This window comes from Rhinolophus ferrumequinum, chromosome 6 (genome assembly GCF_004115265.2).
Source record: "Rhinolophus ferrumequinum isolate MPI-CBG mRhiFer1 chromosome 6, mRhiFer1_v1.p, whole genome shotgun sequence".
NCBI lineage: Eukaryota > Metazoa > Chordata > Mammalia > Chiroptera > Rhinolophidae > Rhinolophus > Rhinolophus ferrumequinum.
Window position 1 is genome coordinate 57486290 of NC_046289.1, and position 26441 is coordinate 57512730.

The 26441-nt window shown below is 38.8% G+C and overlaps 1 protein-coding gene across 1 annotated transcript in view; it reads left to right on the forward strand.

The window, feature by feature from the left end:
- Positions 1-24822, forward strand: part of ATP8B4 (ATPase phospholipid transporting 8B4 (putative)) — a 193216-nt gene extending 168394 nt beyond the window's left edge. The window contains exons 24-28 of the mRNA XM_033109347.1: positions 5886-5969; positions 8758-9003; positions 17689-17827; positions 20782-20912; positions 22593-24822. Coding sequence (XP_032965238.1) covers positions 5886-5969; positions 8758-9003; positions 17689-17827; positions 20782-20912; positions 22593-22874 — 882 coding nt within the window. The 3' untranslated portion in view covers positions 22875-24822. The remainder of the gene's footprint in view (positions 1-5885; positions 5970-8757; positions 9004-17688; positions 17828-20781; positions 20913-22592) is intronic.
- Positions 24823-26441: the final 1619 nt, after the last annotated feature.

Sequence of the window (26441 nt, forward strand, 5' to 3'; positions counted from 1 at the left end):
TTATTTGAACAGAGAGCTAAGCCAGTGGTCTCAGAGAAGAAAGCCCTTAGTAACTGTTTAAGAGCCTTATTAAGGTTTATTTAAATGTGGTATTCTATAAATCATGGAGTTTGTGTTCCCTAAGCTTTTACGTTATAATTTATAGTTGGAGTATTTTCACTCTATATAAAATGGTATAAGCGTGATAAATTGCTCCCACAAAGAAGGGAGCAAGTGGAGTTTTCCTTAAATAGAACATTTTATAGCCAAGGAAAGTAAGACTCAGAGAGATTGAGTGTCTTACTCAGGGACACCCAGTTCTGTCTCTGACCCCAACCCTGTTACCCGTAAGACATTAGCTTCCCTTCGTTGAATACTTAGCACATGCCCACATGCCAGGCCTGGAGTTAGGTTCTTGGACCCACACAGAGGACTGAATCGTATAACCTGCTCAAAAGGAGCTGACAGTCGAGTGGCGGTGGCACTGGGAACTGGCACATAAATAATGATAAGTCGACAATTATGAAGCAATGAGGTATGGAGTGTCATGGTGCTACCAAGAATTAGCTGGAACCCAACCCTGGAGGGTGGGAGTGAGCAAGGCTCAGAAAGGCTTCCTGGAAGACCTATCCCTGGGCTGACCCTTCAAGGATCAATCATAGTGAAGCAGGTGAGAAGTAAGAGAGATGGGCACCTCTGTGTGCTGGCACACTACAGGAGGAAAGTCACAGAGTGAAGAGTGGCTTGGGCAGGGACACAAGCCATCTGGTGTGCTTAAATCAGTGGGATTTGGGGATTAATTTGATGTGAATGTCGGAGAAAGGGAGAAATATTAGATTTCTCACTTGGGCTCTGGGATGGATGTGGTGGTGTCAGAAACTGATACAGAGAACACCAGAGGTAGGTTTGGTTAAGGAGGTGTGAGAATGAGTTCAGGTGTGCATTTTGCTGAGTTTGAGGAACCTGTGGCACATTCTCAGGGGAATGTCTAGTAGCACGTTAAATATGTAATATTTATAAAAGGTTGTAAAATAATTAACTCAACAAATATTTATAGAGCACCTACCTTTGGCTAGACACTGCTTTAGGCATCAGAATTGTAGTTGTGAAAAAGTCTGTTTCATGGAGATTATCTTCTAGTAGGATGAAGACAGATAATAAAGAATTATTATTCAGAATTATTATTATGGAAGAACTGGGTAATCGTTAAGAGGTAACGTTGGAGTTGTGTCCTAAGTGTTTAGAAGGAAACTTTCATATGAACACCCTGGGCTTAAAGTATTCTAGGCAGAGGGCATAGCAAGTACAAATGTCCTGAGGTAGAAATTGAGCCTGGTAAGTTAGAGAAGCACAATCAGTGAAGCTGAAGCTCAGTGAGTGAGGGAGTGCAGTGAAGTGAACTTGAAGAGGTAGGCAGGCATGGGATCAGGAAGGGGTTTATGCCATGGTGAAGAGTCTGGATTCCATTCCAGGTAAAATGGGAAGCCTTTGGAGGATTTTAACCTGGGTAGCTGGATGCTAATGTTATCATTTTAAATGACAAAAGCCAGCATACAAAATTGTATTTATTGTGTACTCTCAACTTATATAAAACAATATGGGGAAATGGCCTTTAAGACAACTTGTCAAATGATACCACTGATCGAGAGAGGTGGTTTCATGCAATGTATGAATTGCTGTGAATACTGAGGCCAGAGTACCAGGCCAAGAACTTGGTCCTGACACTTGCTAGGCCAGCAGTTCTCAAATTTTATGATCTCAAGACCCTATCTATCAATATATATCATATTAGAAATTAAAATGGAGAAAAATTTAAAATTCTTTTACTAATTCATTAAAAAAAAATGAACCCAGAATGTTTACCTAAATAACATATTTGAACGAGAAAAAAAAAGACTGTATTTTCCAAAACAAAAAATAAGTTAGTGAGAAGAGTGTCATTTTTTATACTTAATCTCTTACTATTTGGCACAATAGGAGGCAGCTGAGTTCCAGATCTGCTTCTGCATTTAGTTGGTTGTGTTATCACAAGTCATATACATTTATGTGAGAATGAGAGTGAAAAGGGCAAATAAATAACTTCTTAGTATCATTGTGAAAATAGATTCGACATTGTGGATCTCCTAAATGTTCCCTAGACGACACTCTGAAAATCTTTGTGTTCAATGTATGACATTGACAATCTCCTAACTTGATTGTCCAGTTTCCCCATCTGTAATTTGGGGGCCATTAATAGCACTGACCTCCTAGGGTTGTGAGGATGTCATGAGTCAATATATGTAAAGTCCTTAAACTGGTGCCCGGTACATAGTACCATGTTTAAGACCGGGTCTTATATTAATTTTTGCTCCAAAAGACGCATAAGGGCTTATTACATAAAGACACATTGCCATCAGGGGATGTCATCCTGAAAAATCATGTTAGGGCTTATTTTCCGCTTAGGTCTTATTTTCGGGGAAACTCGATAGGTGCTCAGTAAATATCAACTGATTTTCTTTTTTTAATTGTAATTCTGAGTGGCAGTGAAAACTCTTCCAAGAAATTGCAAAAACTCACTTAAACTTTGTTCTCAGTAATTTTCCCTTCCTGTCCCCTCTTGCTGCGGTTGTGAAATGAGGCTTCAAATCCTAATGCCAGTTTACAAACGCTGCTGTCAAATAATCATAGGTTTTACCTAGAGCTAGCCAGTTTGTGATGATGGTGGCACTTTCTGCCAGACCATCAGCTACTTACAGTTTGGCAGCTCGCAATTGCCCAGATTCTTCCTTTCTTCCTAATACCTGAAGTCATCTCTTCTCCATGAGTGGAAGTTGGGTGATGGATGAGATGGAGGAAGAATAAAGCGATTTGACAGCAGCAGGTTCTGCCTGAGTCTACAAGACTTCGTTTTAACTGCTTTCCCCTTCATTTTTTCCAAACTGCAATCATGAAATGAATTGATATATTTGAGGAATGGAAGTCAGTTGCCATCACCAAATAGTTGAGGACTTGTGTCAGCTACTGTATTTTTTTTTTTTTGGATGTGGGTGAGTGAAATTCCCAATCTTGGCTTCACAGTGGAATTACCTGGGAAAAATTTTAAAACTACCGATGCCTGGATCATCCCACCCCCAAAGATACTGATTTAATTGGCCTGGGGTGTGGCATGGGCACCGGGATTGTTAAAATACACCCAGTTTTGCCAGGCTATGATTTAAAAAGGTCACGTATTTTCTTTTTTTATTGTAGGATACAACAGATCTACAAAAAAGTACCTAATAGTTCAATGTCAGATTAACCAATTGTAAAACGAACACCCATGTAACTATGATCCAGTACAAAAAAACAGAATGTTGCCAAACTCCCAGTAGCTCCCCTTACCTTTTTTTAGCCAGACCCTTTTTCCAACTCTAGAGGTAATTATTACCCTGACATTTTATAATCACTTCGTTGCTTTGTCTTTTAATTTTATCACACGAGTATGAAACCCTAAACAACATAGAATGGATTGGTGCATTTTGAACTTTACTGAAATTGAATCATATTTTTTTGTCTGGCTTCTTTTGCTCAACATTGTTTATATTTTTTATTCATTTGTGTTTTTGGACATAGCTGTAAGTTCTTGCTTTTCATTATTCTGTAGTATTCCATTGTATCAATATAGTACTACAGTGTCTTTCTCCATTCCACTCCTGAGAGATATTTTCGTTGTTTCTGGTTTGGAGCTAATACAACCAGTGCTGCAATGAGCACTTTCATACAAGATGTGGTAAAAAATTATGGTGAATATTTAAATTTTAAAAAAAATTATTACATAAAAGACACATTGCCATTAATGCCCCTCAAAATACCTCCCTCACTTTGAAGGCACTTGTCCCATCGTTCTTGCCACTTTCTGAAGCAGTTCTGGAAGTCCTCTTTCATGAGTGTCTTTAGTTGCCCTGTCATGGTTACCTCAATGTCCTGAATCAATTCAAAACATTTACCTTTCATGGTCTTTCGGACTTTGGGGAAGAGCCAGAAGTCGCACGGTGCCAGATCCCAGATCCGGTGAATAGGTGGTTGAGGACACACCATAATGTTTTTATTTGACAAACATTTTCATACCAGAAGCGATATATGACACGGAGCCTTTCCGTTGTGATCACAAAATACGGTGAATGCTGCTGCTGAGCGCCATCCAGTGGAAAGGCAGGGATCTTCAGTATGGGAGGCAGCATGCGGAACCTTAGTAACAGCGTGTGTGTGATAAGTTTCAACTTGTTTGGTGCAGTCAGTTGGGTTATGGTTGAGAGAAGGTGTGTTTTAAAGTGTGCCATATATCATCCTACATCATGACAATGCTCCGTGTCTCACATCGCTTCTGGTATATGGCAATTTCTGTCAAATAAAAACATTACGGTGTATTCTCATCCACCTTATTCACCGGATCTGGCACTGTGCAGCTTCTGGCTCTTCCCCAAAGTCAAAATGATTCAGGAAATCAAGGCAGCCACAACAGCGCAACTAAAGACATTCAGGAAAGAGGACTTTCAGAACTGCTTCAGAATGTGGCAAGAACGATGGGTTACGTGTAATTGAAGCAAGGGGGACTATTCTGAGGGGGATTAGTGGCAATGTGTCTTTTCCTGTAATAAATATTTTTAAATTTAAACATTCAATGTATTGTTTGATCGACCTCCTATGTCTCCTGGTACATGAAGGTAGAAACTCTGAACTTGTATATCTAGGTGTAGAGTTGTTGAAAGCATTCCCTCATCAGAAGAAAGAGAGAGACTGAGCTGCAGTTCTGATGGACTCAGGGTAGATAGGAATTGGCATCTGGGATGCTGTTAAAGACTCCTCCTCTGGGCTGTGACCCTGGAGGAATGCATGCCAACCCTTGTTGCATACAACATTTTCTCAAATGTCACTTCTCAGTGAGACCCTCTCCAATCACCTTATTACAATTACAACCCTCCGGTATTTCCCATTCCCCTTTTCTCCCTATTACTTATTATCTTCTAACTCACTTACCCCATATACGTTTCCCGCCATCATTAGGTTGCAAGCTTCATGAGGAATTTTTATCCAAAGGATCATGTTGAATTACCATTGCTTAGAACCTAGTGGTTCTGGCACATAGTGGTTTCTCAATAAATATTTATTGAATGAATGTGTCAATGAATTTATGATATCAGTGGTAGAACAGACATTGGTCAGAAGTGGGATACCTAGATTTTAAGTTTTGCCTTTGGCTGTTTTAAGCATTGTAACTCTGAAAGATTCTGTTTCTACATCTCTATGTATTCATTAACAAAGTGGGGATACAATACCTGTTTTACATGCCTCACTGACTTTTAGTAAGAATTATGCAAGGAAGTCCTCTATATAGGTGTGAGGGGCTATTTTTATTGTCTTACTTGTTTATACCCAGTATCCTGGGCAGCTAGCTCCATACCCACCTTATTTTAAACCATTCCCAAGAAAAAGCTCTCAGGGTAGAGCTGACAAGTTAATTTCTGCATCTCTCTCTGAAGATTTTAGTGGCTCCTTTGTGTATCACTTAGATTAGACCACTGGATTCATTATAGGCCATCAAAAACCTGAAGAATGAAATAACAACCCACCACAAGAGTCCAGAGCCTTGTATGTGTCCAGTGTTGTGTGAGGTGTTCTATATATGTGATCTCCTTTCATCCCCACTGCAACTCTGCAGGGAGAGTATGGCTTCATTTTAAGATGGAGAAATGGAAGTTTAGAGAGCTCTAATAACACACTAAGGCAGCAGAGCTGTTAAGAGACAGAGCCTGGGGGAGAACTCATGTCTGTCTGACTGCAAAACTGAACTCTCACCCTCCTCAGGAAATTGAGATATGTAATCCAAGAGCCAATAGGTGAATAGTCTCATTCCTGGTGTTTCTCACTGATGTGTTATTTCTTTTCAGACCGTCTATGACCCGTGGTTCATTACCCTTTTTAACATTGTCTACACATCACTGCCTGTTTTAGCCATGGGGATTTTTGACCAGGTATGTGTTCGTCTCTATCCTTACAACTTATTTTGCTCTGTTGATGCCTTTTAATTGCTTCTAACTTCTAAGTAGAAGACATAAGTCATGGAAGGAGTCTTAGGAATGCAGTTGTTTTAATAGGTACTGCATGGATCAAAAACCGTTCCAGTCCCTCCACAAGCCCAAAAGGGTTCTCTGATCAAAGTTTTGTTACTCTCCTCTTAGAGATTCATATCCCACAGTATTGCTGTTAAGGCTCTGAGACATCCTTCAGGAAATAGTCTCTTTGACTTCAGTTGAAGTCAGCATTTCCCAAAGTCATATGAGTGTACTTTTACTTATCTATTTTTCATATATCATGTATGCCTCAGGACTAGTGCCTCGTGGTTCATACACCAGGAAGTCCTGTGTTAGCCTCTGAATGTATGGAGAACCACAAGTGATAGAAAAGCATGGAACTAGGTTGGAATGTAGAGAGCTAGCATCTGCAGTGACACTTCTTTGGCCAGCACAACTCAGAACAGGAACTACAGGCCAGCAGAGCACCCTCTCAATGGGAGAGGAAGACACAAGCCTTACGGCCATGGAGAGAAAGAGTGCAGTCTTTTGTTTAGCTCAACATGCTTGAGAGGTGAGGAGGGGATCAATTACAAAAATGGTGGCTCCTTGGCACCCTCAGAGTCTTGGAAGGTATTTCCTGGAAGGGGGAAAAAGTCTGGCTGCCTATGGGGAAGTAGAAGTCTCGCCAGAGGACTTTCCATGGCACAATTAGAGTGTATTATTAAAAAAAATTTTTTTTGAAGTATTTTTAAGGAGACCAGATTTTCTCCAGGCTGTTGTTAGACCCGTTTGCTAGGCCTCATTTTCTGGCCCAAAGCCATCTATTGCAAAATATAAATCTTCCCATTATGAGCTCACTCCACGCTCTCATTCTGTGGCTTTATAGTCAGTTATAAGTCTCATTTTTCCATATGTAAAAATGGCAGTTTGTGAATGGCATATTTTATGGAATTCTGCACAAAATAATAGACTCCTAAAGACCTTAGATGTAAAGGATTTAAGCACATTCATTTCCAAGTGGCCATGTTGACAAGTAATGCTTTCCTTAGTGCTTTGTATCTGCCCAGAATGTGGAATAAAATAAAAACTAGAGTTGTTTTTGGGAAAAGATGGTTATTATGCAATTTGAAAAAAAGTATATAAGCCCCTATTGCCGTCCAGTTGAGTGTCTCCTTCTTTTCTTTCTTGCTTTGTCAACATTGATCCTTAAACTAATCACGGAATCATGGAATCCTATGCTGGAAGGACCTCAGCGATCACCTACAGATCACTCATTTTATTAGCAAGAAGCCAAAGCTCAGAGGTTCAAGTCACTGCCCTAAAGCCATATGGCCAATAAGTGATAGAACTTAGCCTAGCACAGGCCACTTGACTCAGAGGTAGCTATGCTATTACTATTTTTATTCTCACTATCATTATTTTATTTGTTATTATTTATAGAGGCCTCTGTTATTTATTACTTATGGTGTGGCAAGAACTCTGCTGAATACATCAATGCTAACAGCACCTCTCTCATAGGACCACTGTCATACTTATATAATAATGTCATTAACAGTGGTCCTGTGAGGGAGGTGCTGTTAGCATTTCTGTAAGTGAGGAAACCGAGACTCAGGTTCAGTAACAGGTTGAAGGCTACACACCTGCTAAGCTGCAGAGCTGGGATTTGAACTCAGAATTGTATGGCTTCAAAGCCTGTGCTTTGAACATATAATCCCATCAGTCACTGGGCTGGGGAAACAAGCACCCAGCAGATCTCAAAATAGGACTTCCTGAAGAGAATATGTCAGTGATCTTCATGGGACCCCATTCAGCAAGGCCCAAGCCAGCCCACAAGCAGGAAGGCAGACTTGGTCTCCCCCAGAGTTCATGCCTGTGCTCCTTCCTCTTTGGCTGCTTCTCCTCCACCCATGGTCTTCTGATGTCCTTGCCCTCCTTTTTGCTTTTGGCATTTGGCTTTGGTGCTCACAGCATTACTTTGGAGTTGGTTGGAAATGCAGACTCTCAGGCCCCATTCCAGACCTACGGAATCATAATCTGCTCCCCAGGTGGTTGGTATGTGCATTAAGTTTGAGAAGCACTATTTTAATTTCTCCCAGGACCCCTGTTGGGGCCAAACTTGACCCCATCTCATTCTATCGAAACTCATTATCCTAAACAGCCGGTAACTGTCATTGGAATCCTCACTGGGTTGAACACTCAACTCTTCAGGTTAAGCTCCCTTCCCACCTGGAATCCCACATGCCATTTCTCCCTTTCCCTGTTCCCCTCTTCCTGTTCTCCCTCCCCCTGAAGTTGGGAACTCTGACTGGCCAGGTCTAACTCTGCATTTCTCGCTCTGCTGCCATCACCTAGTCACTACCACTCACTGCCTTGGCAGTTAACCCCTGGGGGCCCATTGACGGCAAATGATATACTAGAATTCTGGGAGCACGAGTGCAGCTGCAGGAGAGTATAGGAAACAAACTTGAATTTGAAGCCAAATATCCGGGTACAAGTCATGTTCTGGTTCTGCTATAAGAGCTGTGAAACCTCTCGTGAATCTCTCTTGGAAACTCAGACTCCTTTGTTATAAAATCGGGATCATTTTAGTATCCTCTGGGTTATTGTGGGAATGCAAACAGATAAGATGAGTAGTGCACAGGAGGGCATGCTTAGACATGCACTTGCTATTTCTGGAGGTAGGGAATTCAGGGCCTCTCTGACTTCTCCTCAAGCCTCTTCCACTGAAGTAACACTCTGTTGACAGGATGTGAACGACCAGAACAGCATGGACTGTCCCCAGCTCTACGAACCTGGACAGCTGAATCTACTTTTTAACAAGCATAAATTTTTCATCTGCTTGGTGCATGGAATCTATACCTCATTCACCCTTTTCTTCATCCCCTATGGGGCCTTTTGCGATGTGGTTGGAGAAGACGGGCAGCACATCGCCGACTACCAGTCTTTTGCAGTTACCATGGCTACATCTTTGGTCATTGTGGTCAGTGTGCAGGTAATCCTGTTGCTGAAAACATCTGAACTCGAAGGCTTTACAACTTATAAAAATCTGTTGCATGGTGGACTGGTGTTGTCAACTTTTTGGGGGAACACAATCCTAAAGGAATACTGGGATTTTCTTTTTAACTACACATTTTGAGATGAATGTTAGATGAACCTGTGATGGCAATCATTTCACAATATATGTAAATCAAACTTTCATACTTATATAGTGATGTATATCAATTATTTCTCATAAAACTGAAAAAAAAAGAGAGAGAGAGAAAGAAAGCATGAAGTTTGAACATAAATTACCAGACGTGGGGAATTAACATTAGCTGACGATAGCCTCCAGTTAGTAAAAACCTCACAATGAATTGCTTCTTGGCGTTGAGCACTGTATGTAAAGAGATATGATTATACAAAAACTTCCTACTGGTGTTTGAAGAAGAAATTTTTCCACGTATAACACAGAAACTTCCCCATGATTTCTAGAAAACTTAATGATTTCCAGGTTTTAAAGTGAAATCTAAAGTTTATTTGGCAATACCTTTCCTTGGAATTATTCAAGAGGTTCAATATTATATCTGTGGCACCTCCAAATCTGAAGTTCGGAGAAGCTCTTCTGGTGTGGTTGATTTTTGGGGTTCCATTGATCTTCTTCCACTAGGCATCTTGCGTTATGCTTCTATTTCCTTTTAAATTCAAATGGTGGACAATACTATTAGATATGGAGTTAGTTGTCCCAAAAGCTTTCTGATCCATTAAAATCTGTTGCTCTGGGCAGGTACAGAGAATAATGTGAATTCTGTTTTTTATTTTTGTTTTGTTTTTGTTTGTTTGTGTGTATTTCTTTGTTTTTAAGGGGCAAGTAGGAATCAAGAGCTTAATTTTTATAGAGTTTGAATTGCCTTTGGTCAGTCCTTTTTCTATCCAACAAACAATCTCTTTTACAAATCTTAGCTGCTCATGTCCAACAAAGCATCTCATTAAACATAGACTTTCTCTTCATGATTCAATAAGTATTAAATAGATTGAATGTATCAAATGTAAACATATTGCTTTGAAAGGGCATCTCTGCCATCCCTTGGCCCATTTATGTGACTGTCATTAAGTCCATACCAAAGCCATCTAATACTTGACATCTTGACAGTTCAAAATTCAGAATCAGACAGGTAGCATCCAAAAGCAGAATCAGATTTATCCACTCAAAAAAGAGTTCGGTCTGTCTGTTTCACAACTAAATAAAGCATAACGATGCTTTATGAACCCTCCAAGCCTAGTTCCTCTATGTTCAATTTTGCAGCACAGGAGGAAATCATGGCGTGACTTGGAAGCATCTGACATAGCATCCGACATGGCTTCCATAGAGTCCAATATCAGGATAAGGTCTATGTCACCTCACAAGAAATTATTGCTCCATCTTTTCTTGTAGGTCTTGCCACTGTATTAGGCTATGTTTTGTTCTGTTTCCTTTTGATCACTGAGCAAACTCTATGTGTACTCTTATAGTTCCAGTCCACAGAATTGGGTGATTTACTCCTTGTCATGACATTTCCAGCTCTCTAGATTCTCCTTCTAGTAGGAAGGGCAGTTGTGAGGTGTACAGAGACATCTTTTTAGTGGTAACAGCTTATTCACCTCCAGGTCAGACCTATTACTCAGTACTCCAAGAGATGATTTGAAAGGTAGTAACTGAGATAAAGGGCCGATATCTGAAGAAAAAAGCAAAGGGAAACTATTCTTCAAACTGTCCTTAACATTATCTGCTATATAAGTAAGGGTAAAAAACTACCTGGACAATTTATTGTAGATATGACAGACACTATATGTTTTTAGTGAAACTGGTTTTCACAATTAACTCTACAATTTTGGTTAACTTTATCTTTTTAATTAAAAAATGTCTGTTGGAATTCTTATATATCTTTTTCTCTCTTTCCTTTTGCTTGTCTCTAAATTGTTTTCTTTGTGCTATCACAGCAATGCCAATGCTATGTTTCTATAGTAACTTTAGATTTAGGAGTTGTTCCCCCGTAAATCACACAGTTCTTGTTACAGTTCAGTTGGATGTCACAATTACATTTCTGCTTTTTTCACAAGTAGAGGGATCATAGAAACAACCTTGTTTTAAAAATATTATTTAGTTACAGAAAAGATCACAGAATTTTGCATTCTGTAATTCCGAGTTTTTCAAATAAACTATTCAAAATTTCTTACCTTGGTTATCAAAGTTTTATAAGAATGAAACCCATGCTTTCTCAGAGGTATTCATACTTAGAACTCAAAGTAACCACAGATCCCTCATTCAGGATGCATTGGGTGGGGATATCCAGGTCTGCCTGGTTCAAGCCTAATTCACCATTTGTCTCTCTAAGATCCATTCTCTGCCTTATGTCTCCTTAAGGGCAACTGTGGTCCACCTAGCTTTTCTCTAATCTTAACATTAACATCTTACATAACTATTGTGCAGTGGTCAAACTATGAAATTAATGTTACTACAGTACTATTAACTGAACTATAGATATTCTCAATTTTTCCATTAATGACCTTTTTCTGTACTAGAATTCAATCCAGGATCCCACATTGCACTTAGTGGTCACATCTCCTTGGTCTCCTCCAATCTCTAACAGTTCTATAATCTTTCCTTGTCTTTCAGGACCTTGACACTTTTGAAGAGTATGGTGGTCAGGTATTTCATAGAATGTCCCTGGTTTTTTTTTTTTTTTTATTTTTTTTATTTTTTTTATTTTTAGGAATGGACTGAAGTGAGTCACTTAGTCCTGCCCACATTCAAAGGGAAGAGAATTAAGCTCCATTGCCTAGAGAGAGGAGTTTCAAAGAATTGGTGGTCATATGTTAAAACCATAATAGGTATAATTTTCAATAAAATGGATGTAACAAACTGGGTTCCAAGATTTTCCCAAGATCACACAATGACTGCATTGCAAGTTTAGGACTAGGATTCAGTAGTCTTATTTCCCAAATAAACGTTCTTTAATAAACACATTTGTGAGTGTTCTACGACAACTGTGAGGCAAGCATTTCCTACAACACAATTATTACTGGGCTGCAGGGTAATTAGTCATAGTTGAGAAGCAGCAATGCACGCACGTGGAGTTGTATTTCAAAAGAGAAGGTGCTGTGTCTCACCACTGGTAGCTGTGATCTCTTTGCCATGTTACAGGGTTGAAGGCCTGTAAATCTTATTCACATATTTCCATCCCGTAGATTTCTCCTCCACCTGATTCCTTCATGCCCTCACCATTAATTCTGAGTGCTGGAGTGGCCTGAAACAACCAGGAGACTGAGAAAGTTTCTGGGCAGGAGAATAAGGTATGAAAGATCCAAGCTAGAGATGGTGGCCTAGAAGCAGAAAAGATGAGAATGGATACCAGTTTCCAACATCTGGCATGCTTCGTTTATTACTGTACTTCAATTTAAACTACAGCGCCAGATACCAATGAGCTCTATTGAATGAATGTAAGGGCGGAAGCATATGAAGAGAGAGGTTAAAGTTGAGCAAAGGAAGTGTGAAGAATTTGGTTGAGGTACCCAACTATCCCTACTATATTAGTTGCATGCCCGTCTCACTCTAGATGACTAAAAGAAGCCTGTCGTTGGCTTTAGCCTTCAGAACCTGAATGATCATAATGACTATGAGTAATATCATGCATTATACTCAGTCCTTGCAATACCACTATGTAGTAGGTGTTACTGTCCCCTTTTAGAGATGAAGCTCAGAGAGGTTAAATAACTTGCCTGAGATCACACAGTGAGTCCCAGATCAGGACAGGAACCCAGCTAGACCTATCTGACTCCAGCGTTGTCTGTGACAAAGTCTTATTTTAGAGTAAGATGCGTTAAAAATGCAAATTTTCAACAAGTATGAGAACAAAGGGGTTGCACTGAGCATAAAGCAAGATACCAGATACTTTCTTGTTTATATAGGAGAAATAAAGAGAGAAGTCATAAAGCTAGAAGCATTGGGGCTTGGCAGAAAGAGAATATCTGGAAGAATGGAGAAAGGAGAGGTTATAGACCCTGAAAGCAAACTTGGCCCATTTGCCTCTGTCAGGGTTTCTGGTTTTCAGAGTAACAAGAGCAGCTCCCATAAATTGAATATTTACTATGTAAATGAATTATTACTGAGCTAATCCCATTATCTCCTTTACTCCTCTTCACAGTTACTCCTCTGAAACATAGACACTGTTACTACAGATGAAAAAATAGACTTGTTACAGTTCAAATCACACAGAAAGTGGCAGACCAGGATTTTAACACAGACCTGACCTCAGATCCCCAACTGCAAAGCCATGTGGACCTCCCTCTTCTATAAAGATGACTGGAAGCTATGGTCCTCCCCAAATATATAGTAGCTACAGGGAACTCATGGTCCATTTCTTTCTTCTGTGTGAGGGTACTTAGGACACCAATATCATCCTCAAATAAAATCAGAAAGAAACTATTAATAGATGATAAATACACAGATCCTCTCTCAACATCAAAATTTCCACTTGAGGAATATATAAATTCTTAATTCCTGTCATTTTAGTCTAACATTTATCTTTATTTCTAAGAAGCCTTAAAAATGTCTACTTTATCGTAGAATTCCAACACCTGAGTGTGTAAATGTTTATAACCATGAAAACTCAGCAATTTTGGCTTCAATCAGAAACTGCTGTCCTTAATATGTAGAAAAATAAGGAATTTTGTGAATAAGCTCACTTTGACAGTGGCTTTCCACTCTAAGCTTAACTTGTCATTGTGGTAACAATCCCCATGAAATTTCCATGTTCTATAATTAGTTATAAGTCTCATGTATGTGTCCTGCTGATGCTATAGGCCAAACTTCAAGTACTCTATTTTTTTTTAATGCCAGGTTTTTGGTTTTTTCCAATTCTTTGAATTATAAAATGTTCCTTTTAACATTTCAAACAATATAGAAGTGTTTAAAATAAAATGAACCACCTTCCTTTCCTTACCTGTATTCTCCTGGTTAACTACTACTATGATAATCATAGCTTAATCTTTCCATATTTTTTTCTTTGCTTTGAGACACACACACGTATTCAAGAAAAAGGGATCATAGCTATGCATATTATTCTGTAATATGTATGCTTTTCTCACTTAAAGAGATATGCTGGACAGCTTTCCAAATCAACACATTCAGGTCTACCTTAATCTTTTTAAGAGCTGCACAGAATTTTATAATTTAGATATATAATGATTTATTCATCCATTCTCCTTTGATAGACATTCAAGATGTTTCTTTTGTTTCTTTCTTTTTTTTTTGTTATTGAAGCAATGCTGCCATGTATATATCATATACTAGTACATATATTTTACATACTGTCAGATAAATTCCTAGAAATGAAATTTCTGGAGTCAGACTCCTAACTTGCACCAATTGGATGGATAAAAAATGGTATGTTGTTTTTTTTTCCCCCTGCTGGGTCAGAGAGTGTGTATATTAAATTTACATTAAATTTCATAAATAGTGCCATATTAATTTCCAAAAAGACTGTAGTTACAAACAACAGAGATTCTTTAAGTAAAACAAAACAAAAAAAAAGGTTTATTAAAAGCAACTAGGTATCTCCAGAATCTTCAGGAGGACAAATGAAAGAGGGAGGACCACAGCTAGGCCTACCCACGGGAAGCAGCACCCAACCATGTCGCTGCGTCCTTGTAGAGAAAACATTGCTGTTACCACCTCTTACAGCTCGGCTCTGACCACTTTGGATGGCAGATCAGCCACTGACTTCCAGGGAATAATCACCTCCACCACCAGGCTTGTCAAATGCTGAGAGAAGTGTACTAATGTTTTCCATTGTGCTTATAATTCTTGTCAAGCCCTCTTTGTATTTCAAGGAGATTTTACTTTCTATAATTTGCCACATAATGGTTCTCAATTATTATTTGTTCTTTGTAGCTTTTGTCTTTTATTCATGATAAAATATCCTTATTTAAATTTCAATTTTGAATATGTTTTACTTTTCTTGCTATTTTTAGTCTGCATTTGCCTAGTATATAATCTGGTTCCATCCTTTCATTTTCATTTCTTTCTTTTATCTCATTCTATCAGTTTTTCTCCTTTGATAAGGGAGTTAAGCAACTCATTCTTTATAATGACATATATTTCATCTTGTTCCTCTCATGTGATTTTATGATAAGTTTTAACTCTACCTTTTTATTTCCGTTTTTTCCTTTAAATACTTGAATGCACTGTGCTTTTAAAATACCCTGCTTGTCATGAATAATTTACAAGTTTTACTAGTGTGTTCCCATTTACCAGTGATTTCTCCCTATTTTAGTATGATACTATTTAAATAGTCATAGTCATTTAAATCTCTATTTCTATACTAATAGACCAAAAACTAAATAATAACTATATCCTCCACCTAATGTTTCACTATTCTGTTCTGCACCTTCCCTCATCCAACTCTAAATTAAACAATTTTGGAAATGTTTTTACTTTACTTCTCCTTCCCTGCACCTATCCCCTCCCCAATTCTTGCATGTTAATAATTTAGAATTCTAGTTCCAGGTTATTAGTAAATGCTCCTTTAACATGTTTTGATGGTTGCCAAATTCTTTATAAATTAATACTGAAGTTCACACATTATTAGTCATTTAAAGCAAACTATAAATTTACAAGAATCATTGCTCACCATCATTTTTATGTTCTTTCTCTTCTGCTATTTTGAGGTCTTTTTTCTGATTTAATTTTTATTTGGTTGCAGCAATTTTCTTGAGTAATTTCTTCAGAAAGGGCACCCAGATATTATACTTTTGAGCTCAAAGTTTTCTTTCTCTGTCTTTACATTTAAATGATGTATTGGATGAGCATAGGGTTCTTGAGTAAGAGCCTTTTTCTTTAGGAACTTAGTAAATGTTGTCCCGCTATATCCCAGTTTCAGTGTAGCAGTTTGACATTAGGTTGATTCTCTTTCCTTTGTAGTATCTTCTCTTTCTAGAAGCTTGTGTTCTTTATCTCTGGACTTCATAAATGTCACCAGAATGTAACTTATATCATTAATTTGCCTAGGATTTAGAGTGCCACACCCCCATCTGAAAATCTTTGCTGTTTGTTATAACAGCAGTTTTCTACTGTCATTTTTTTGATCGTTACTTCTCTGTTTATTTTTTTTCTCTCTAAGATGCCTTTTTTTCCCTTTTTTGTATATTTGTCCCCATGGTCTGACATCTATGAATTTGCCATTCCTGTGTCATATCTTTTTGCACATGGTTTCCATTTCTTCAAGTTTTTGCTTTCTGTTGTGAGATATTATTTCCATTTGTTTTTTCCAGACTATTAACTCAGTTCTCATCAGTGACTGTTCTTATTTGGTTTCTCTATTGAATTTTCAAATTCAGAATAATGCTCTTTTTCTTCCAGATTTTTTTCTGGGATCTAATTGCATTCCCTTAAGAGTTCTCATTACTTTTTCTTTTCTTTTCTTTCTTTCTTTTTTTTTTTTTGGTTATAGTGCTTGTCTGTCTTTTCCATTAGTTCTGCCTCAATAAGAGCCACCTGTTCTTGTTTTTTTCAGTTGAGTCTTAAATTGGTTCTGATTTTTCTTTGCCTACTCATACTCACATAGTCCAGGCTATTGGTGTCTTTTGAACTGATGAACTGACAGGTGGTAGAAGGTACAGTTGGAGATTTTGGTCTAAGTTTTTGGTAGTCAAACAAACTGAAAAACCAGCATCTCTTTGCTGAGGCATGGATATCAGGCCTTTCTGCTGCCAAGCCTCTTGAGGACAGAAAAGGCTGTCCTTTTATAACCCTTGCAGTTGACATCCAAGGCTGCCAGCATTCTTTTAATGGAGCAACCTTTTAAAGGACAGTAAACTTCAAGTGGGAAGGGGAAGTATATCTCCATATGCAGAGAAGGATCTATTTAGTATGTAGGTAGTAGGTAGGGCCCCTCAGGCAGGCGAGAAATCTTTGGTTTTGTACCAGACTCTGCAAAAAATGCAAACCTTCACTTGGAACATTTGAGACATCTGAGATGCAAATATGATGCCAGAACCTACTTTTTTTTTTTTTTTTTACTGAGAACTCAATAGTTCATTTTCACCTGTGGCTTCCTTGACTCTCTGATAGACAGCTATGCTTTTTCCTGCTACAAGTTATTGGAAGGGAGAAGGGCTTATGAACATACTCCCAGGTCACCATGAACCCCAGCTTCTGAATGGGATGCCAAAAGAGTATTAAGGATTTGTCTTTGTTGTTACTTGAATAATTTTAGAGAAAGGATCATCAAAATGACTTTGAATATTGATGTAAAACAAATTATGCCTGTGTAAAAATGACCCTGTGAAAATTTACGTACAGATTATATATGTTGCACTTGCTCACTACAGAATATATTTTTCCAACAGAAAAGTTTTGAAAGCAATTTACCGTTCTACTTTCTTATTTCTCTCTTAAAAGTAATTGAACATTTTATCTCCTGATTCTGACTCAACCTTGGCAGATATAATGGCTTGCAGATATTAGTTCCAAAGTCAGTTGTCTAGTAGAAATGTCAAGTCAATCCTATGTTGTACAAAAAGTGGGAGTGCCTGTAGTTGGCTGGTAGCTAAACAGGTGCAACCATTTTTTCACAGGGCACTTATGGGGAAATCCCACTCAGTAAAATGACGCTCTTTTAATCCTCAAAGATCTCCCCTTTGCATTTGACTTTATTTACAGATAGCCTTGGACACCAGTTACTGGACTGCTATTAATCACGTCTTCATCTGGGGCAGCATTGCCACTTATTTCTCCATTTTATTTACAATGCACAGTAATGGCATCTTCGGCATCTTTCCAAACCAGTTTCCGTTTGTTGGTAAGTGAATCCTACTATCTACTGGGACCAAGTGTCATGTGGTTATTTATCTGTCGATAATTTATGTTCTATGTCGGGTGGCACTAGGGATGACCAATAATCCTTTCTCTAGGAATTAATTACATTGGAAGTATCTGAAGGCTTCCAGACTTGAAAAGGTCTCCAAAAGATTAGTCCCTACCAGATGAAGAAGAATCACTAAGATAGCTGCTTACAGGTTTCCAACAGCCCAGATGCAGTAAACTGCCCCTTTGCAAACAAGAGACACAGCATATATATCAGGGCTACCTGAAGACTTGTGAAAAGTTCATTATTAATAGAGGAAAGAGAAAGAAATAGTAGGCTCTGCCTTTTATGCCACATTATCTCCAACATCTCTTCCAAAGTTTACCAGTGGAATTTATTTTCATTTATATGAGAAAGACATCTAGAGCCTTCTAAAAATTGCAGGATATTAAGTGGCATGAAGAGTAGGCTCTGTAGCAAGGGCCACTGAACTTTATACAGTGAGGCTACTACTGTGTTTCCATGAAAATAAGACCTAACTTGAAAATAAGCCCTAGCATGATTTTTCAGGATGACATCCCCTGAACATAAGCCCTAATGCGTCTTTTGGAGTAAGCCTTAATGTAAGATCTGGTCTTATATTCGGAGAAACATGGTAATATACTTTCTCAGAAGTTTTGAAATCTCTAGAGTATGTGAGGTAACAGTGATGTTTCTGAGTTTATCCCAGCAAGCTGGAAAGGAGAGATGCACAGTGACAATCTTCTTGAGTTCAATCAAGCAAGACAGATCTGCATCTACTAGTTGAGGAATACAGTCTACAAACGAACTCTTAGAAGATTGATTCATGTAGAAAGCAAAATAAGAGCAACTATAGTGTTATACGTTTCCAATGATGCAAAGACACCTGAAATTGTAATCGCATTTAAGTGCACTCATACACTTAAGAATGTTATTCTTCAACTTTTGCCTTGCCCTGTGTGTACATGGAAGTCTTAAATTGTACCACTCTTAATATGTAATGTTAATACTTTGTTTACCAAAAGATTCCAGCCATGTAGAAACATGATGGTTATGAATAAGAATAAGTGTATTAGGAAAGAAAGATGTTAAAACTATTTTTAAGTTTGTGTGTGTTTTTTTTTCTGGTTGCCAAATTTGAAAGTTCAGTGCATTGACCAGAAGATTTCCAGTCCTAAGAGAGCATTCTAGCATGTGTAATGAGACTGGAATGCCTCAACTGGAGAAAGTAGTTTGTGCGGGGACCACTCTCTCCAGCTAAGTACGTGTCATTCCAGGAATTAATTACTGCACTCCAATGAGACTTTTCAAAAGTTAGATCAACATTGAGGTTTAAGAACAAAAAAAAAAAAAAACAAAAAAAAAAATGTTTTCCTTAGTAGCCAGCAGCAAACAGGAGTGTGGTTTTAAAGCGAAGCTTGGTTTTTTTTCTAGCCATGCCTCAGGGTACTGAGCTTCAAACAGCTCAAAGAGACATTTAATTTATTGAATCAAGTTTGTTTCTGCCCAGCAACTGGAACCAACTGCTCTTTGGTAGGCAGTCTATCCTCCAAAGCGAGAAAATGCAGGCATACCAATCAACATCCAAGCCGTCATCCCCAAAGCCCATTCAAATGGTGTTAACACTTCAGCATTGGAGAGGGAACCTGGGTAATTGGAGGTATCATGGTAAATCCCTAGAAAACCAACAGGAAACAAAAGTTTACTTTGGTGATATAAGTAGGGGTTGACATCTTCCGTAGAACTTGTCTGTCTTCCTCACCGACCCTTATTGCTTTGTGTAAACAAACATCCCTGTAGATGAGGTGTGAGTATAAAATAAGGAAACTGGCTCCAGGCCTGGAGATGAAGTTCACGACTCTAGCGCACTGTCATGATGGGTGGTTGCATCCGTGGTTTCCCGGTGGTTTCCAGAGAGGAATGCTCTTTTCACAAACTCGGGGGGCATCCCTGATCTCCCAGGAACCTTGAGTACTTTACAACTGAGTGAAAGTCAGAGAGATCAGCAAGTCCCGTTGAGGCAGGTTTTTTTGGGCTGTTGCCTCAGTTGGAAAGGTTGGCCCTCTAAGTAGATAAAGCTCAGCTTTTATGACATAGCCAGTCACCAAGACCATTATTGGAAATTGTACCTGCACCCAAGACATATATTTTGTAGTTTTGATACGATAGATAGTGAGGGGGAACAGTGTTTGCCAGGCCAGAAATGTGCCTTTTTTGGGGATATTTTATTTTAAGCTGGTTATTTTTTAAGAAACAAGACTCAAGAAGAATCTTGGACCTTTCCCCTGACTGCCTAAAAGAATTTAGATAAAGGACCTGCTCCAGGAAGTGAGATAGCATGAACTAGTTGTGATACAGAGGGAGGACACAAATAAGGCTGCTTGATCAAAGCCCTCTCTGTGACCCAGTGTTACAGGTGGCCCCCAAAACATTTGTTTACCAGACATTTGCTTCTCCATCTCCATGAGAATTACCTTCCTCCCCTTTGAAGTCCAACCACTAGCTTCTCCCCCACCCTAGTCCCCTTTCTCCTTAGCTCAAGATGGTGTACATGTCTCAACTGCCAAGGTAAATATGCCTTTTAGAAATAATGGCTGGTTTGTAGGCAATGTATCTTGAGGCTGGATGAGACAATAATGCTTCATGAGTGAAGCGGGACTGAGCCTGGATAAGAGAAAGCTTGGCTCCAGCTGACAGCCTCCCAGTGATCGGGTCACAGAGCAGTTCCCAAGAGTTATCTCACCACTCATGACTTCTCCTCATCCCCATTGAACATGCTGTATCCTGGAGAAAACACCTGATGGTTCTCCCTTGGTAGTCCAAATCTCAACATTTCAAAAAAGATCTCATGAGATTGACAACGAGCCTCTTAATTCAGTAATTTGATTCTGTTTATAACCACAATATATATTTTTCTTCAACGATAGGTAATGTACGGCATTCCTTGACCCAGATGTGCGTCTGGCTTGTTATTCTCCTGACAACAGTGGCTTCAGTTGTGCCTGTGCTGGCATTCAGATTTTTGAAGGTGGATTTATTCCCAACACTGAGTGATCAGGTATGCTATCGTGCTGATGAGTACTTGCAGGGCTGGTTCTTGGCTGTTGGAATTGTGTCCTTCACTGCCTGATCAGAAGACCACGGAAGGGCCAATGAACTTCGCATTGACAAACATCCACAGGTGCACAGCATCACATCACAGTAGATGGAATATCCTGTATCTGAAAGTACTAGCCTTGTGAGTGCCACTAAAGATACATGTCTAGAATAAACATGGGTGAGGAGTCATAAATTACAAGTTAAGTTGGATATTTTTTAAAAATTGACTTTTTAAAAAGGAGCTCTCAGGCAGCATTTTGGGCAATTGCTCTTAAGACAAAGGCAAGCTACAGGGGAAGTTATTGATGGGGAGGAGGGGAAACAAGGGTACAGGAAAAGAGAAACAGTCAAGGTATACAGTGCAGGGGTTCTATATTTGTAGAAATATAGTAGCAGATTCAAAAACATGGGGGAGATGTTACTTTCTGAGCAGATTAAGAAAGGGAACAGCAGCGTAACAGATGGATTGGAAAATATACAGTTTAGAAGGAAAATAGAAAAAACAGATTATCGAGATACCTAAACCAAGGGATTAACAGTGTTTCATGGGAAGAGGAATATAAGCAGGACAGCGTCAAGTTAGGTCAGAACCCACAAAAGAGAAAAGGAGAAAGAAAGGGGAGACACACATTTGTAGCCACATCATGAGAAGGGGAAATACATTGATGGGGGGAGTGACCAGGCCAATGATGCTGAGAGAAACTGAGGCAGAACTTGCCTTGTCATGATGTCCCTCACATTCTGGGGCCAAAATATGAAAAGATTCCTTCTGAAATGATTCACAGTGTCTCCTGTTATATCTGTCCTTTCCCTTTGGCTCTGCAAGCTCATTCTTATGTAAATCAAGAAAATGATGGATGAGCTGAAAGAAGAAAGATGATTCTCATTTCTTCTGTGTTTAGTCAGATCATGATTTTCCGCTTTACAGCTTCCTTCTGACACAAAACCGAGACTCCAAGCAAGGAGATGAATCAGAGAACTGATTTGGCTTGCACCAAACCTTGCCTCTTTTTCTCCCCAACTTTACAGGGAAATGAAAGAAATATTGAAACCCACCCAAATGGTGTTGACCTCTTGAAAAGACCCCCCCCAAAAAACAATCCCAAAGACATCTCAAAACCCTGAAAATCTCATGATACATTGACCTGTACAAGAGTTGGAAATTTCTGATTCTCATTCTCTAACTTTTGCCCTTATCTAATTACTAATGACTATTGGATCCTGAGAATCTTTAAAAGAGAAGGAAAAGGACTTTTGGGGGGTGGGAAATGGGACTATAAATTGTTATACTGACTGTGTTTGGGTGGTGCACGTTAGAAAACCTTTCTGTATGAAAGTATGTTTCTATTCATTTAAGATGGATGTATGAGATGGAGACAATAACGAAATTTGCCTTAACATTTCTCACTGACTTAATAGTCCCTTGATAGAAATAAAAACTAACCAGTGTCCAGTGTCATCTTTTAGGCAGAAAAAGTCTTCATTTTTAGGTGAAAAACTTTGCAATGAAGTTTTGCAAGGATATTTTATTATTGTTGATGTTGTTTTTACTGAAGAGGTTTTCACTGCACCAAGTGGCCCACTGCTGGAGTCTAGCATCTGGATGTACTGTCTCACTCTGGGTCTCCTGCCTTTCCAGATCCGCCAGTGGCAGAAGGCTCAAAAGAAGGCAAGGCCACTGCGTAGCCGAAGGCCTCACACTCGTAGATCAAGCTCAAGAAGATCTGGATATGCTTTTGCTCACCAAGAGGGCTATGGAGAGCTTATCACATCTGGGAAAAATATGCGAGCTAAAAATCTACCCCCAACGTCAGGGGTGGAAAAGACACCGTATAATAGCACTAGCTGGATTGAAAATTTATGTAAGGAAACCACAGAAAACGTGAGCAGCTTTAGCCAGGATAAAACAGTAAAACTGTGAGTCAAGATGAATGTCAACCACATAGTTATCTTTTCACTTCACCTGGAGCTGGAATTCATCTGGCTCCGGAGTTTGGGATCAGGGCCTAGGAATGGGGCAGATTGCCTCACTTAACTTCAATCTGTGGCGGACAGCTGCTGGTGCCGTGAAATGGAGGTGTGCTCTACTGGAAACCAAGCCAGATGGTCCCTCTCTAAATCGTGATTTGCCAAAAAAAACCCTCACAATACAAGCACAGGTTTTTATCAACCTAGATACCAACTGACCTGAATTTAGGATCTTCTTTATGGGGAAAAACTTGTAAATCTTCCTATACATTGAATGGATCTTCAGGTGGATAAAAGGGTGCATTCCAAAGTTATGTATCCCAGCTGAAAAGCATGTTTGTTGAGAGACAAACATATATACAAGATCAGCCTTTCCCGAGATACACTTTTAAGGTTTAAAATGTACTAAGGTACTCTCAGGCTAAGAGGAGTTTGTCGCTCCCCAGTGTTGATATCAACCTGTGTGTTCAGTGAGAAGAAAATCACCTTCGTGCCTAAAGAATAGAAGAGTGTGTTGGTGTTCCTCATTTTTCTACTTGTCCTACAGACCAAGTAGATTGAGCATCTTTATGGTGGGATAGGCTGGTAATTTGGTCAAATTTATTCAGAATGTTCATGAAATGTCAAAAAGAGGTTATCTAGTAAGTATTCTAAATACTTTTTAATGACTTTTATAACAACCTCAGTAGTAATTTACCCCGTGTCATCCAGAACCATTAATGGTAGGATCAAAGCACTGGAATTTCACACTCAAATAACAGTATTCCATATAGTGTATGGGCAAATCCTTTCAACACTTCCTGTTTTTAAAAGTTCCATTTGAAACCAAACAAATTAATAAGCATTCTCTTCAAGTAGTACTTAAATATTCAGGCTTAGGTCATACAGAGTTAGTTGCTTTTGGTATCCAGCTGTAATGTTTATAATTCCAATATATAAACATATGTAGGTGAGGTTGATTTTTTTTGGAGATGTTCCAGTCCAAATGTGAATGATCAGTGTAGTTCCCATAAAAGAATTCAGGGAGATTTGTGTTCAATTTCTAGCTCTATTTCTTCTTACCTCTATAAGGTTGGGCAGGTAATGTGCCTCCTCTGAGACTCAGTTTCTTTCTCTGTAAAATGAGGATATACTATCTACCTTATGTGGGTGGTTGAGGATTGTCAAAGCACAAATTCTCAAATCATTAAAAACATAATTCTCATATGAATATATGACGAGTTAAGTTCCATTTGACTCATCAGAATAGCAGAGCAATTTGAAGAGAATGTGAAGAACCAGAATTTAACGTCAGTGGGAAAGGCCTTGATGAAATGAGATTGGAAAGGAAGATGTAAAACTGGTTAGGGTTTTATGTGAAATATAAAACTGGTTAGTGTTCCCCCTATAGGGAAATAAAACTAAAACCTTGGAGGTGAATTTCCCTACCAAAAGCAAAACTAAATCATCCTCATGCCTTTTCAATTTTTACAAATCAACCTTCAACTTTATAGGGTTCTAAATCTGGTCCCTATTGAATTAGTCAAACAAAGTTGTATTTCCCGAGAGAGTCTGATAGCCTGATTTGTGTTGGTCTTGATCCTGGGTGGTCTCGATGAATATTGGACTAGCATGATATTAATAGATCACACAATCCTGGTGGGGTTTTTTGTTTGTTGTGTGTTTTGTTTTTTGTTTTTTTGCCTTAATTTCCAAGTCTGGGATAATTTTTCCAGAATGGAATCAAATGAAGTATGTGTCAAAGAGCCTAATATAGTGCTTTAAGCAAGTAAAGACTCATAGATATTCCCTTTTCCCCTACATGCCTGTGTAGACTTACCCAGATGGTAGTTTTCAGTGTCTAATGTGTGGTTAGTTTAACTGTGTTTGCTCACTTTCTGTAACATTTTTGAAAGATTTGAAAACTCTCAGTAAATGTTTTGGCACTGTTGGTGTTTGATGTTTTGCCTCTTCTTTATTGGGAACTCATTGGGAAGAGTTTTTGTTACATTGGTCAACTGATTTTTTTCCCCTCTCCTTTATATGCCTGGGGAAATGTACATCATTCTTAGGATCAAAGTCCAGAATAAAACAAACGAATTGGATCTATGTGTAAGGGATGGGAAAGATTAGGAATGGTCCAAGTTTGTAAATTCAGTTCAAATTAAATAAGGCTGTTTATAAGCAGATAATGTTGATGATTGTGAGAGAAACACATTATCAGCTTACTTTGGCCCCATGAGATTCAAATAAGCTCACACACCCATTGCGAGATCATTTGATTACAAGTGCCAGGGATTATTTTGAACCTGAAGAAAAAGAGCCTGAGGGGTGACTGGTGATGGCAGTGCACTGGGGAATAATAAAATTTTAATTTTACATAAATGTTATCAGATTATTTGGAAAGAAAACTTTTTTTTTTCCCCTAGATTCAGGACTCATGTTGGTAACCTTGAGTTTTTAAAGTCTCAGTCCAAGTTTTGAGCTTTAACTGGCAATTACAAATTGCATTCCGCTGACATATTATAGATCTGCTATCTTTGTCTCTTTCATCCGTCTCCAGGTATACATACCTATGAAGTAAAGAGAGAAGGATGAAGAAAGCAAGAGAGATAAAGCAAGAGAGGAAGAAAGCAATGGAGAGGAGAGAGGAGGAAGAGAGATAAAAGTTTCCAGTTATATATCTCCCAAGGTGATATATGACTCTCTGAAAAAAATAAATTTAACTCCTCAAAGGAAAAAAAGTAGGTTGTATGTGAGAAGTGAATAACAAAACTTCCTTTTTAGTCAGTGTGAGATCAAGAACATTTTATGGGGGCCAGGAGCTCTGGCTTCTCAGCGATGCTGCTGAGCTGTGTGTGGCGGGGCATGCCACCGACTTCTCCAGGCCTTAGTGTCCCGGTCCATCTATGCAGAAATCAGGCAGTGTGGTCTCAAACACCCTTTCTCACTCACCCATTCTGTGAGCTGTTTTTGCCAATGTTGTGACTGTAATTGTTTTTGATTGGGGGGAGGGGTTTGGCTCTTGTACAGGTTTGTGTTTTTCTAGAACAGCCCCTGGTGTCCTGCTGTCTCTCAGGTTACCACAGAGGTACTAAACCCTATAGTAGAGCTTTCGACTGTTGAACACACTCCATTTCTTGCTAATGATTCACTAACATCTTATATCCTCACTCTCTTTTCCTCTCTATCATTTTAAATATCAAAAGTATACAGAAAGAAAGGTCAGACACTCCTATGCAGTAAGAAGAAAGCCATTTTAAAATTTTTTCTACCTTGTCCCTGGGCTTAGAGGAATTTTTTTTTTGTTGTTTTTGTTTTTTTAATTAAATGTATTGGGATGACATTGGTTAACAACATTATATAAGTTTCAAATGTATAATTCTATAATATATCATCTGTATATTGCACTTTGTGATCACCACCCAGCGTCTAGTGTCCTTCCATCACCATATATTTGGCCCCCTTTACCTTCTCTTTCCTCTCTCCACTCCATTCCCCTCTGGCAACCACTAAGTTGTTCTCAGTGTCTACGAGTTTT